The sequence below is a fragment of the Daldinia vernicosa genome, assembly GCF_022497035.1.
Source record: "Daldinia vernicosa strain CBS 139.73 unplaced genomic scaffold F5Y00scaffold_70, whole genome shotgun sequence".
In the NCBI taxonomy this organism is placed as follows: Eukaryota; Fungi; Ascomycota; class Sordariomycetes; order Xylariales; family Hypoxylaceae; genus Daldinia; species Daldinia vernicosa.
This window is the reverse complement of record NW_025953986.1, coordinates 135,313-148,689: the sequence shown is the minus strand read 5'-3', so window position 1 is coordinate 148,689 and position 13,377 is coordinate 135,313. Positions and strand designations below refer to the sequence as shown.

The window sequence follows — 13,377 nt, the reverse complement described above, 5'->3', positions numbered from 1 at the left end:
TATTACTTTCGAACGCTTTACGGCTACGGCTACGGCTACGAGGTTACTATTCAAATAGACTATTACATACAGGCGCGTATAGCTTGTAATTACTTGGGTATATAAGGTGGCATTCGCAACTTCTTTACTTGATTACCTACTAGTATTACACCTTCCTTACTTAATTACCTCCTAGTATTACACTTTCCCGGACCGTACTAGGACCGCAAAAAGACCGTTGGTTAAAAAAAAACCATTCGTAAGAAAAAAACCATTCGTATATATATAAACCGTTTAAATAGCCAACCAAAAATATACCAATTGTATATACAACGGGAATTATTATAAGACGTTTATATATTCGAATAGTAATAGAGCCTCAAACGGTAGATCTACGGTCTGGTCCTTATTTACTGTAAAAGTACGGTACCTAGGACTTATATCCTGACGCTAATGTATGTGTATAAGTGGTTTTATACCGATGCCATTTCTTTATTAACTGGCATTAGTTCTATTCCGTAGTGCTACTTCATTTAGGTCTTGTATAATAGGTACCTAGGTACATACCTATGTAAATTCAATGTTCCCGAGGCTCTTAAAGGTACATCATAATTGTATCTTAGGCACCTTGTCTCTTGCCCATGTACCCGGGTCTACCCTTCTAATTACATGTAGCTTCCATGTGGGGCCATCGAAAAGACGGGGAAGTACGTACCTACTAGTACCCCGCCATTGTTTGCCGATTTCTCCAACTTCCATTTCCCCTGATTTAATTTTTCTTTTCGTGCAGGTGTTCAGGTGTTTTACAAATCTGCAGTAACAACAATATGGGCAAGATAATTTTCTGGAATCATCGGTAAAGTCTTAGTTACTCGAGTCAAGTAGGTAAATACAATGAACCGTAGTGTACCATGTAATGTAGATCTTGATGCACAGGTGACGAAAAATGATGGGTAAACTTGAGGCCGACAGGCTATAATCCTAGTCGGGATATTGATAGGTGCAGTAGGTGCAATAGGTTACAGGTCAATTACAGGACGTTGCAAGGATTGATAGTTTGGGGGAGGCTGATGGGAAAAAACGGAATAGAAGGAAGGTCAATTGCATATGACACCACACACCAACTTTTCACCTCCTAGATGCCGATCCATGATCCACGATCCACGATCCACCTGGACTTGCAGGCTTGCTAGAACAAACCTCTAAACCAACCTCGTTCAAGATCTTTCACGGCCTGACGGCTTACCTTACGCGCTACGCAACGCAACGCCACAACATCCTTGCTAGGGTACCGAGACAGGAAACAAAGAGAAAGTCCTGTTCAGCTCATTCTTCCCGATGATGGCAGGGTGGCCCGCTCCGGTTTGAATTCGTGCCTCAGTGCCTAATCAATGACAACGAAACTGCTGGCCAGTGGAATGTCTCGCTCAAACTTCGCCATCTCCACATCTTCCTTCTCTCCTATATATCCTCGGGTCCGTGCCGTGGCTAGTAGACCGAAAAGTTACCTTAAGTCTACAAGCATTGCCGGGGTTTTGTCCACTACTCCATTTAATCAAATTAGATATCGATATTTCCCGTCTGTCTTCGGCTGCTATTGTCCCTTTAGCTGCTATCATCGTGTCATCTTCCGAAATTCCTCCAGCTTAAGAACCATGAACGACCCAGTTGTCAGAGCTGCTACTCCCTACACTGATCCTACAGTAAAGGGTCCAAAGTTTCAGCAGCTCACCAATGGTCATTCCCGTTCTCTTCTTCAACAAAACAAGAGTAAGTTGACCTCGAAAAAAGCGAGGAGAATGCGGCATTCCTGAATTCCTAGCCTTGGAGAGCTAACATTGCTCTTCTAGTGATTTCCAACAACAAAGTCAACAAAACAGCCCTTCATCCTACTGGTGTTGAGTGAGTATCCCCATTCCAAGGTACACAATGAATAGAGAGCTCTTTGCTAACTTACTTTTTGTAGACCTCACCAGGAAAGGGAGCACACAGAGCTAGGTACGAGTCAAGTAGTTTAAACTCAATATTCGGCACTATCCGCCTACCCGCCTATCCTTTGTTCGTTTGCCCACTAACATTAAATTTAGAGGAGGAGCTACATGAGAAGGCACACATCGACTACGATAGAGTTGCCATTGTAAGCCGTCTCTATATTGAGGATGCCTATTGGAAATCACACTGACGAAATAAACAGATTCCTAACCCTTCAGTTCCTGCCCTATACGAAGATGCTCTTGTAAGATGACCTCCTAGACCAGGTCACGCGACCAACATCCAACACATACTAACGGGACATTAAAGGTGTATGAGATGGGCTCGGCCATCGCATCGAGCGGTGCGTTGACGGCCTACTCTGGTTCAAAGACCGGTCGGTCACCATCGGATAAGAGGATTGTAAAAGAACCGTCATCAGAAAAGGATATCTGGTAAGGATTCCCGTGTCAATCACACGCGTCATGAGATGATAGTTAACTTCTTTTCAGGTGGGGACCCGTTAATAAACCAATGGCTCCTGAGGTAAGAGGATAATTGTCGTCATTATACGCTGAATTACCATCAACAAACACTGCATCCATCTCCCATCGTTTCTCTCTTCACCATGATTCCCCACTCCTCCTAAAGGCGAACCTTGCTACGTTGAGGTTGTTATCCTCAACCTCTACTTGGTTTGAGTATGACGACCTCTATGCGTCACAGATTTCCTAAGCAACCCTTAATAACAATTATATTGAGTTTTTGGTTGGTTGCTACTCCGATTGCCCAGATTCAGTTTGAATCACGCACCTCTCGAGAAGTCTCGTGGCGCCTGGCCTAGACCTGTTGAGCTGGAGATGACCCCTGTCATTGGCGTCATCTTGGCTTCAGACCCCGGGCAACTCGGCCCAGATCCGGCAATAACATGCACCCCGCCTATCCGCATCCGCACTTCCACAAGGCCGGGATATTCTCAGCCCCACAAGATTATCACGTCTCACGTGCCAAATTTATCCTCACCACGATCTGGATCTAAGACGACTTGGCATTAGCTAACATGAGGATGATTTAGGTATGGAAAATCAACCGCGAACGTGCTGTCGACTACTTGAACACCCGATCGAGAATTTATGTCGTCGACGGTTATGCAGGCTGGGATGAAAAGTACCGAATCCGAGTTCGAGTTATCTGTGCCCGTGCCTACCATGCCTTGTTCATGCGCAACATGCTTATCCGCCCTCCGCGAGAGGAGCTGGAGCATTTCCACCCCGACTACACGATCTACAACGCCGGAAGTTTCCCGGCTAACAGATATACCGAAGGGATGACCTCGGGAACTTCGGTCGCCATTAACTTTGCCGACAAGGAGATGGTCATCCTCGGTACTGAGTATGCAGGCGAGATGAAGAAGGGCATTTTCACCGTATTATTCTATGAAATGCCTATTAAGCACAATGTACTTACTCTTCACTCGTCTGCAAACGAAGGCAAGAAAGGCGATGTCACGCTTTTCTTCGGCCTTTCCGGAACCGGCAAGACAACCCTATCTGCCGATCCTCACCGAGCTTTAATCGGTGACGACGAGCACTGCTGGAGCGAGCGCGGCGTCTTCAACATTGAGGGCGGTTGCTATGCAAAGTGCATCGGTCTCTCGGCAGAGAAGGAACCAGATATTTTCAACGCTATCCGCTTCGGCTCCGTCCTTGAGAATGTTGTCTTCGACCAAGAGACTAGAGAGGTCGACTATGACGACGCTACCCTCACCGAGAATACGAGATGGTGAGTTGACTTCCTTACAACACGTTATGGTCAAGCTGAAACTGACAACTTTTAGTGCCTATCCTATTGAGTATATCAACAACGCCAAGATTCCCTGTCTGTCGACAAACCACCCTAGCAACATTATCTTGTTAACCTGCGACGCGCGTGGCGTATTGCCGCCGATATCAAAGCTTAATAGCGCGCAGACCATGTTCCACTTCATTTCTGGTTACACCTCCAAGATGGCTGGTACTGAGGAAGGTGTATTAGAACCTGAAGCTACTTTCTCATCATGCTTTGCTCAGCCCTTCCTTGCTCTGCACCCTATGAGGTACGCGAAGATGCTAGCAGACAAGATAGAACACCACTCAGCGAATGCTTGGCTCCTGAACACCGGCTGGGTCGGTGCCGGTTATATCCACGGCGGCAAGCGCTGCCCGCTCAAGTACACTCGTGCAATCTTGGATGCCATTCACTCAGGCGAGTTAGCGAAGGCTGAGTATGAGACATATGAAGTATTCAACCTCCAGGTCCCCAAGACATGTCCTGGAGTGCCTTCAGAGCTTCTCAACCCCAAGACTGCCTGGACTGCGGGGTTAGACAGCTTTAGCGAGGAAGTCAAGAAGCTTGGTGGACTGTTCATCGACAACTTCAAGAAGTACGAGTCAGAAGCTACAGACGACGTCAAGGCAGCTGGCCCGGTTGTTTAAGAAAAGAAAAAAACGAGACGCTTCACAGCATCCCCCCATTTTTCGATGTCTTCTTTTTTCCATCAGTTGGGAGTTGAGCATCTGGCATGATTTTTAGGGAATGACGCATCCGCGGGATAATAACCGCGGCCGGTCTACGCAAATACACCGGATGCGAAACCAGACGAATAAGAGCTGGCTGTATAAATCGAACGCGAGGATACCGAGTAATTGCACACGGCGTAAGCACGCTTTGGTGAAGCACCATCCATTGGCGGGGTGCAATTGAAATTAGATAGTCTTTTCTTATGAAAAAAGAATTAGGATACAACAATCTAAAGAAATTCGTTCCTATGTTTTATCGTATGTGTGGCCTCGGATTAGCTGGTTAATTCCTTTGAGAGTCGTAAACGACATTTTTCATACGGCTTTTCTGTACTCAAACAATTGCCTTAAGTAGCCTACCTAGGTAAGTACCTGTCTTACCGATGCTAGGTAGAACTTATAAGCCCTTCAAATAAACATAATACCCCCATAAGATGCTACCTAGCATTGCAGAACATAGGTAGATATTATACAAATTATTGTTGAGGCATGAAGCTTAGTGAGAGCACTGTCTGAAAACTTACCTAAAGGTGAAGAGGTAAGGGTGGGCCTGTGCTATACGTTTAGGTGCATAAATTCAAACCTTGGGTATTATCCCTGTTGTGTACAGTGTTTCCATCTATACTGTGCAGACGTACGCCGTCTAACGTAATAGTGTAAACGTAGATCCTAACCTAGTCCTTAGGTACTTAATCCTAGCAAATGGAAGTGGGATATCTCAACTTCTTTCTCATATTTTATATTTTATACATACGCGACGCCCCTCAATTTGTCTACGCTGCGGGTGAAATATATCTTCTTCCAATGCGACTAGTTCGATCATGACAAATCCGCCAAAATGGACGGAGATTGGGACGAGGTGAGTATTTCTTATGATCAATTCGAAATCGACAAATACGTTCGAGGGGCTAGGTTTGATTCAGACATCGTCGAGTTACTCCGTTGGATGCAAGGCTGACTCTATTCCATGTTCACAGGTTCATCGCATACCTTTCCCACCACCCGGTCTCCGGGCCATGCCGACACCTGTCACTGTCTTAGCCTTCGATACTAGCCAGGAGCTCTTATGGACTGGCAACGAATATGTACGTACGATATCCCACCAATGCTCCGTCTTACAACGAGGCTGATAGCTATCGCAGGGCCGAGTATCCTCATTTTACGGTACAAAACTACAGCCATACACATCCTTTAAAACCCATAGTTCCCAAGATGGGCCTGTCCGACAGATACTCTTTAACGATAAGGGCGTTATAGCTCTGGGCTCCCGCGGTGTACATATGGCATTGAGAAGAGGTCCACCCTTGTGGTCGATTAGGTGGGTTCCCTTCCCCCCATCGGTTTCATTCGGGAAGGCTTTCGGTCAATACTCATCCAAGGAAACACAGGAGCGAGGATATGCAGGAACTACGGTGCATGAGCTTCACGTCGAAGGGCACTGCCGAGATACTAGCCGCCGGCGAGCAGGACAAGATGTTTGTGATCGACATTAATAAGGGCGAGATAACCAAACAAGTACAGTTGATTAATCGGTATAAATTAAAATTGCGCCACTGCTAATCGCTTGCCAGTTGCCCACCGAGCACAAATACACGATCATGAGAAGAAGTCGGTATATATGCGCCGCGACCTCTACCGGTGCCGTCCACATAATCGACCCCGTCAGCTTTCAGGTCATCAAAATATGGAACGCGCATACGGCTGCAATTAACGACATGGATGCGCAGCACGATTTCATCGTTACCTGCGGATACTCCATGAGACACGGGGGTAACTACATGCCTGACCCATTCGTCAATGTGTTCGATCTGAAGAACATGATATCTATGTCCCCTATCCCATTCCCGGCCGGTGCTGCCTATGTGCGAATGCATCCTCGAATGTCGACAACCAGTATTGTTATGTCACAGATCGGGCAGATGCACGTGGTTGATCTGATGAACCCTAACACTAGCAATGTGCGTCAAGCAAATAACCTCAGTTATTTTTCAATGATAGAAATTGCTTCTTCAGGGGAAGCGATTGCTCTTGCGGATGCTGAATATTATATCCACCTCTGGGGCTCGCCGAGCAAGATTCATTTCGCTGAATTTCCTACTCCGATAGAGACGGCGGACTCCGGGACGGGGACGGGGCCCCGAATCGAGTTTGATTCTCCTGATACGTAAGTGTACTCCAACTTATATGGGTTCATTTACTGACAGAATACCAGGCCATTGAGCGCCGTCGGCATGCCATACTATAGAGAAGTACTGCTGTCGGCATGGCCAAGCAATATGATCACAGAAGTTGGTGCCCCTCCTGTTAAGATCGATGCGCAGTTCTTGGCAACGCTCCAGGAGAGAGAATGGGGTTACTTTGGTAAGAATACTCGACCATTGCGGAGAAATCAAGTCGAAGATACCCGAAACAACGAAAATTCCCAAAGCTCTCTAAAACCACCGAAGTTCCTAAGCGAGAAGGCTAGAGAAGCGGCAAAGTCCCCGGCCGGGACACCAGCTCCTGAAGAAGTTGTGCCCGAAATTCCGCAGATTTTACAAGATAATAAGCTGGAAAGCCTAAAGATTGAGGTCCCCGAGCTATATCAAAATATTGAAATAAAGTATAGTAAATTCGGAATTGACGATTTCGATTTTGGGTAAGTTGATATGCCCCCCCTGTGCAGCGCATGCTAATAGAAAGACCAGTTATTTCAACAAAACGCAGTATTCGGGTTTACAGAATCATATTGTTAACGCCTATGCCAACCCACTACTACAGGTGATGCATTATACCCCATTGATCCGAAATATTGCTCTTCAACACGCAGCGACGGCTTGTGTAGATGAGTTATGTCTCCTCTGCGAATTGGGATTTCTCTTCGACATGCTCTACAAGGCAGAAGGAGAGGCTTGCCAAGCATCCAACTTCACTAAAACCCTTAGTTATCATCCTGAAGGTAAGTAGTTATATCTATATTCCTCCCAACGGTTTACTGATGAACTTGACTAGCGGGCAAGTTGGGTCTGCTCGAAGAAGAACCTCATGCGTCGCGGACCGTTATGCTCCAGCACTTGGCTCGATATCTCCTCAGACAGATGACTCAGAACTATAGCCAAATGATTCAAAATCCTCATTCTCATAGCGCGGAATCACCGCGTCCCGGAGCACTCGAAGAAGTAAATCTACTTGGTTATGTCTTCTAAAATATAACCTTTACTAACCATCGGTTATAGCTCTTTCAAACATCCGCAACTAGCTCCATCAGATGCATGAATTGTCGGAGCGAAACTACGAAAGCTGACCATACGATGGTGAACGAATTAATGTACCCTCAAAATGTAAGTCGAGCTCACCTCTAACAAAACAAACAATCCAAGCTCATTATCACAGAAATCCGGACACAGGAACCCAAGAATGCGAGGAACAACATTTTCGCAAGTGCTGAAGATGAGTGTAGAGAGGGAGACTACCAACAAAGGTTGGTGTAATAATTGCCATAGGTACCAGACATTGGCCACCCGAAAGACGATACATAGGATACCCAGCGTATTGATGCTTACGACCGCAATTAACAACAATGAGCACCGGAGACTCTGGGCTACACCTGGATGGTTGCCAGAAGAGATTGGCGTCATAGTGGACAATGGCCAATTCTTCTGCTTCGAGGGTGAAGACTTGAAACTGCATTTGCAGCGGGGGATCCATAACATCACGGTATATTCTTTGACTGGCCTTGCCGTCAATATCGAGGGTGGTCAGCAGCAGAGATCGCACCTTGTAGCCATGACAAATAGTAAGTTCCCATATTCTTAGAATCTGGCTATTTGAAAAAAACTAATACGTGAGTCTAGTCGCACATTCTGCGCCGACGGCCCCCGGCCAAAGTCAGTGGTACCTTTTTAACGATTTTCACGTCAAGCCCATCCCTCCTCAGGAGGCACTTACATTCAATACATCATGGAAGACACCTTCTGTCATTACGTATCAAATAAAATCCGCCAACAATCAGCTTGATTCCAGTTGGAAACAGAATCTAGATTCTAGGCTATTATATCTAGATCTCCAGTAAGTCTACAGCCTGTTAAATCGCAAACTATACTAATAAATATACAGAGCTGATCGAGCCGATAAGACTTATCGGACTTTGGATCGGCAAACTGAGCCGGCTGGACCAGATACGATTGTCGCAATCGACACAGAATTTGTCAAGATTTCACAGCCGGAAGTCGAGATGCATTCGGACGGCGACTCAAAAATTATCCGGCCAACAGTACACGCTTTAGCCAGGAATTCCATCGTCCGAGGTAACGGTATGGACGAAGGAGTGCCGTTTATTGATGACTATATCACTATAAAGGAGAAAGTCGTTGACTACCTAACCTCGTACTCCGGGATTACCCCCGAAGACTTAGATATAACAACGGCACAGCAGAGAGGACACAACCTTGTTCCGTTGAAGATTGCGTACAAGAAAATTTGGATTCTCTTGAACCTTGGGTGTAAATTTCTGGGCCACGGTTTGAAGCAAGATTTTCGAGTCATCAATATTCACGTACCGAAAGCGCAAGTCATTGACACGAGCGATCTATTTTTCATTAAGGAGCGCCTTCGGAAACTCAGCCTGCAGTTCCTTGCACACACGCTCCTCAAAGAAGATATTCAGCTGAGCACGCACGATTCCATCGAGGACGCTAGGACGGCCTTAAAACTATACCGCAAGTATCAGGAGTTCAGCGAGGCGGGCGTTCTCGATACTATGCTACAGGAGATCTATGCGAAAGGCGTCGCCTCTAACTTCAAGCCCCCAGCTAAAGTAAATTCAAATGGCAATGTCCCCAGGACGGATACCCCACCGGTAGATGGGACGACAACGGTCGGGCCAACGACGCCGTCTAGAAAGCCTAGCGCCCTTGTGCCCGGAACGCCATTATCGACGCCAGGAAGGGGGCTGGGCTCGAGATAGTGCCAGGGCGACCCCGAGGTATTTGTGCAATTCTTGATAATGCGTATGCGGAAGAAATAAAATGGGTGAACTACTTTGAGCGTCTAGCATTGAGGACTAAGGAAGGAATTGCTTTTTATTGCGTTCAGTTGCAGACTGCCAGTGTTACGAGTCTTCATTTTGCACTTGTTTACAAGACTCATGAGAAGCAGCAAAGATTCCCCTTTGGCATACGACGAAGCTATATTCTGCTAAATGTGAAGGAGGAGGGAGCGGTAGAATAGTCGCTACGTAATTAGTACAGCAACGAGAAAAAAATTAAATTAATCTTAGATGGCAGTTTTCGATGAAAATTGACTTCCTCTTGATATTTTCTTTGGTCTGGTCTCTTCCACAATCCTTTTAAGTCTATCGAGCCTTCATTATTAGTAGTGTAGTAAGTCGGTATGTGATCCAAGTTTATCAATAGCAATAACATTCAACTTGAGGTAAGAGAACCATAAGCTTCACCTGGAAATGTAGCTATATCGTTCGTACACTCAATTACCACCGGGGTAGGCATGTCATCAGGAGAATGTGTGGTAAGCAGTGTATATCGTCTTTGTACATGAGTTTTAATTTATATCATACATACATAGATGCGTACGTACAAGGTGTCACAGCTGACCATCTACCTACATATTTCTATAGGTACGATATCCCACCAGGAACGCTCCGATTCGATTCGATTCGGTCCAGTTCCCTCGGTAGCTGTAGCTTCCCTTCCCCCCACGAGCCAATAACCGTCTCGGCATCCGTATCTCTCTTTCCCCCTCTCTCCCTCTCTACCAGCTAGCTAGCTAGCTAGCTACCTCCTACTTACTTACTTCCTCCGCTTCCCCACGACAGCATGATGCGTCAAATTGGCACGCGCGGCGGTGCCCAGCTTGTGGATGCTATTGCGCTTATCCCAGACGGTGGACTTGCCCTCGACGACGGCGACGAGCTCCTGGGCGAAGCGGGTGGCGAACTGGGCGCGGCCGGAGCCGGCGGACCGCTTGCGGCGCACCGCGTCCAGGATCCACATGACGGCTATGCGGCGGCGGGCGCGCGCCGCCATGGGCTGCGGCAGGTCGAGCGATTGCCCGCCGCCGGCGGCGCCGCGCAAGCTGCGGATTCGGATCAGGGGCGCGACGGAGTCGATGGCTAGGGTTAGGTAGAGGAGGGGGTTGAGGGGCAGCTGGTCGGCGGGGGGGCTGCCGGGGAGGAGGGGGCGGAGGGGGGAGACTTTGGGCGCGGGGGTTGTGCGTAGGTAGTTGAGGATCATGGCCATGTTCTGTTTTTTGGGGTTGATGGAGAGGTTAGCTTGGTTTTTATTATGTTATATTCTTCCTCATGCGTGTTTCTCATAACGAAGGACGGAATAACCGACGTACCCTCTGCGCTTGAGCTAGCTTCCCGTCTTTCATCAAGAGCTTCGTGACCTGCTCTACTACAGGATGGTATCTGTCCTGCAGCTGCTGGCCCTTGCCGACGCGGTCGGGCATGTTGAACAACAAGCCTTCGTCGCCCTCGTCGTAGAGAGCCTGGTTAGCAGCAGCTTTCTCGAGCGCGGCTATGGCCTCGGCGTTGAGGAAGTTCGGCGCGAAGGTCTCGGGCGGCTTGGGGACATATTCTGCGGGAGTTGGTGGTGGTGGGGTTTCGGATTGGGGTGGTATTCTCGTGTCGGTATCATCTGTAAAGCCTCTCCTCGCTATTAAGAAGGGCGTCTGGTATGCTGGCTGTTGTGCCGGACGGGACGCTATTCGGAAGGCGGTTGTAGGTGCTTGTCGCGTTCGTATGCTGAGATTCCGGACGGCGGCGGCTGCGCCCCAAGGGGTCAACTTGCAAGACATGAGGCCGGTTTTGATTTTGCAAGTAGGTGTATCGACTGTGAAACCAATTCCTACTTTCAATGCCACTTCCTCGTCCTCGTCGTCCCCAAATGCGATATTCTTGTGTCGATACCTATGATGATGATGATGGCTACGGCAAAAAATGTTATCTGATAGGTAATAATGCGATTCGGTAGCTGCAACATCCCTGGCGCACAATTAATCCGGAGCACGGACCACTTACGTTAGGTACTTATGCTCTTATCAATGTAGATGGAGGGGTTTATCTTATCGTCTTAAAAGCAAGACACCGCCACATATTCACATATTCACATATTCACATATTCACATAATTCAAGTTAAGCCACATTTATTCCAATATGTAGGTATACGAGTCTCAGGGGCTTTTTATGACATCTCATTTTTCGTCTGCAGTCATTTTTTTCTAATTGGGCGATCTTGCATATGACCTATTCTTATTTAAAAGCGAGATGAAAATTAAGCATAATAGTGTTCTATCTCCTTACACTAGTTTATATATATCGCTGTTTACTTTTTTCTTTCTCCGAACACATCCTTCTTCCCGTGTTCCAGGAAATCTAGAACAGTTCCAGTAGAAATCAACTTAAAAGCAACTAAGCCATCCATCATCTTCCCCCTTTTTTTTACCGTCACACCCACTCCAGATCGTTCCCCCATCCTACTTCCCCCACGCGTGTGATGGGTAACCGGATTGTAACAGGGCTACCTGTTCCTTGGCTTGACCCCACCATGTCCACGTCGATTATGCGGGTATTTATATGTACATACATTACAGCAACCTGAGGAAAGGATTTCAGCCCGCAGCGGCAGAGTCAGTGCATGGGGTTCTTGGAAACCCGCTTAGGAAGTGCCTCTTCTTCATCCCATCTTATGTATGCTGGTGCCTGTGCGGTGGAGACGTGTCTCTCTATGGGAGGACGCCTTCGAAAGTTCAAGACGCCCGGTTTAGGTACCTACCTAGCATAGGTACACTAGGACATTACTATGAGACATGAATGTCTTAAATCTTTACCACGCCTACCACTCCTAAGGCCTTACTTGGGCTGCGCCGCCTCGGCGCCTCTGAGCTCACCATGTCTCAGAATTACCCATCCTTCGGATGCCATTTCCGCGACGAGAACCGGTCGTATGACTATAGGGTTGCAGGTGATAGTTACCGTATGCGAGCTGATAACGCTGTGGAGCTCACCGGTCGAGTTAGGTCGCAGTTCGTGAGGCTACATCTAAGGTTACTCGCCGGTTGGGCTTTAAACCAGATCCGCGATGGCGTAATATAATGGAGCACCTGACCTTGCTTTAAAGCCGGGAGGTCGTATGCCGTGGTATCTTCTCCATCGTCAGCTTATACCTACATACACTACCTAGCTGACAATGGATATCTGCAGCCAAAACCCATCGAAAAATGGATATGTTTATGTGAGTGGAACGGCCATGCTTACACCCTCGTATTCCTCCCGAACACCGGCACAAGACCATAGCACGCTATGAAGTATATTAATACTATATACTTCATGATTACTCTACGAAGATGGGGATCATAGGGCTCATAAGGTAACAACACATTTAGTACCATGTTGTAGGGCGACTAACCTAGCTTACGCCTTGTCCCTGGCTGGCGTAGCATCGCGCATTTTGTTTTCATCAGACGAATTTCAGGAGTGCATGCATGCGCATATATACTACAGTAAGCAGGAACATTGACACGCACGACGCCTATATACAAGATGTTTCGATGAGTCTATCTGATCTGTCATCACGTCATCGGGAAAGCATTTAAACATCATATCGGGTATTTATCCCTCTCGGTTCCATTGACAAAAGAAGAACGGAAAAGCAACGACAACATGAAAGCTAGGAGATCGACATCATTCATTTACTCCTCATCAAGTGATCGCATCCTATCCCATTTTCCCCTTTCCCTTCCCTTCCTCCCACCTCTCTCTAGACGACCCATTACCCTTACTTTTTCTTTTCCTTTCCCTCGCTCTTTCGCGCATGTCTCAGGCCCGTTTCCTAGGTAGCTAGATGAGCCCAACAAAATCTCATCCTT

General features: G+C 47.2%; 3 protein-coding genes across 3 annotated transcripts; 2 read left to right on the top strand and 1 right to left on the bottom strand.

Moving 5' to 3' along the window:
- Window positions 1–740: 740 nt before the first annotated feature.
- F5Y00DRAFT_248308 (phosphoenolpyruvate carboxykinase-domain-containing protein) lies at window positions 741–4,757 on the top strand. The gene is made up of 9 exons (XM_048009419.1): window positions 741–1,749; window positions 1,830–1,881; window positions 1,946–1,977; window positions 2,067–2,116; window positions 2,174–2,215; window positions 2,281–2,405; window positions 2,463–2,496; window positions 3,026–3,732; window positions 3,788–4,757. Exons 1-9 carry the CDS (start codon window positions 1,371–1,373, stop codon window positions 4,422–4,424), a joined length of 2,058 nt encoding a protein of 685 aa, XP_047860595.1. The 5' UTR covers window positions 741–1,370; the 3' UTR covers window positions 4,425–4,757.
- A 425-nt stretch (window positions 4,758–5,182) lies between these two features.
- Window positions 5,183–9,770, top strand: F5Y00DRAFT_196606 (PAB-dependent poly(A)-specific ribonuclease subunit PAN2). Its single transcript, XM_048005271.1, has 12 exons — window positions 5,183–5,367; window positions 5,486–5,593; window positions 5,651–5,826; window positions 5,897–6,023; window positions 6,080–6,672; window positions 6,721–7,146; window positions 7,196–7,446; window positions 7,500–7,666; window positions 7,724–7,828; window positions 7,881–8,283; window positions 8,342–8,555; window positions 8,604–9,770. The coding sequence occupies exons 1-12, from the start codon at window positions 5,347–5,349 to the stop codon at window positions 9,451–9,453; spliced, it is 3,441 nt and encodes a 1,146-aa protein (XP_047860594.1). The 5' UTR covers window positions 5,183–5,346; the 3' UTR covers window positions 9,454–9,770.
- A 524-nt stretch (window positions 9,771–10,294) lies between these two features.
- F5Y00DRAFT_266392 (ribosomal protein S7) lies at window positions 10,295–11,306 on the bottom strand (the record flags this gene model as incomplete). The annotated part of the gene is made up of 2 exons (XM_048011934.1): window positions 10,295–10,747; window positions 10,848–11,306. The coding sequence occupies 2 exons, from the start codon at window positions 11,304–11,306 to the stop codon at window positions 10,295–10,297; spliced, it is 912 nt and encodes a 303-aa protein (XP_047860593.1).
- Between the last annotated feature and the right edge of the window lie 2,071 nt (window positions 11,307–13,377).

Coding starts and splice junctions, on each gene's coding strand:
- F5Y00DRAFT_248308 (XM_048009419.1), top strand. CDS start 1,371: ATGACAACGAAACTGCTGGCCAGTGGAATGTCTCGCTCAAACTTCGCC. Junction 2,406..2,462: donor TCATCAGAAAAGGATATCTG/GTAAGGATTCCC, acceptor ACTTCTTTTCAG/GTGGGGACCCGTTAATAAAC. Junction 3,733..3,787: donor CTCACCGAGAATACGAGATG/GTGAGTTGACTT, acceptor GACAACTTTTAG/TGCCTATCCTATTGAGTATA.
- F5Y00DRAFT_196606 (XM_048005271.1), top strand. CDS start 5,347: ATGGACGGAGATTGGGACGAG. Junction 5,368..5,485: donor TGGACGGAGATTGGGACGAG/GTGAGTATTTCT, acceptor CCATGTTCACAG/GTTCATCGCATACCTTTCCC. Junction 7,447..7,499: donor CCTTAGTTATCATCCTGAAG/GTAAGTAGTTAT, acceptor GAACTTGACTAG/CGGGCAAGTTGGGTCTGCTC.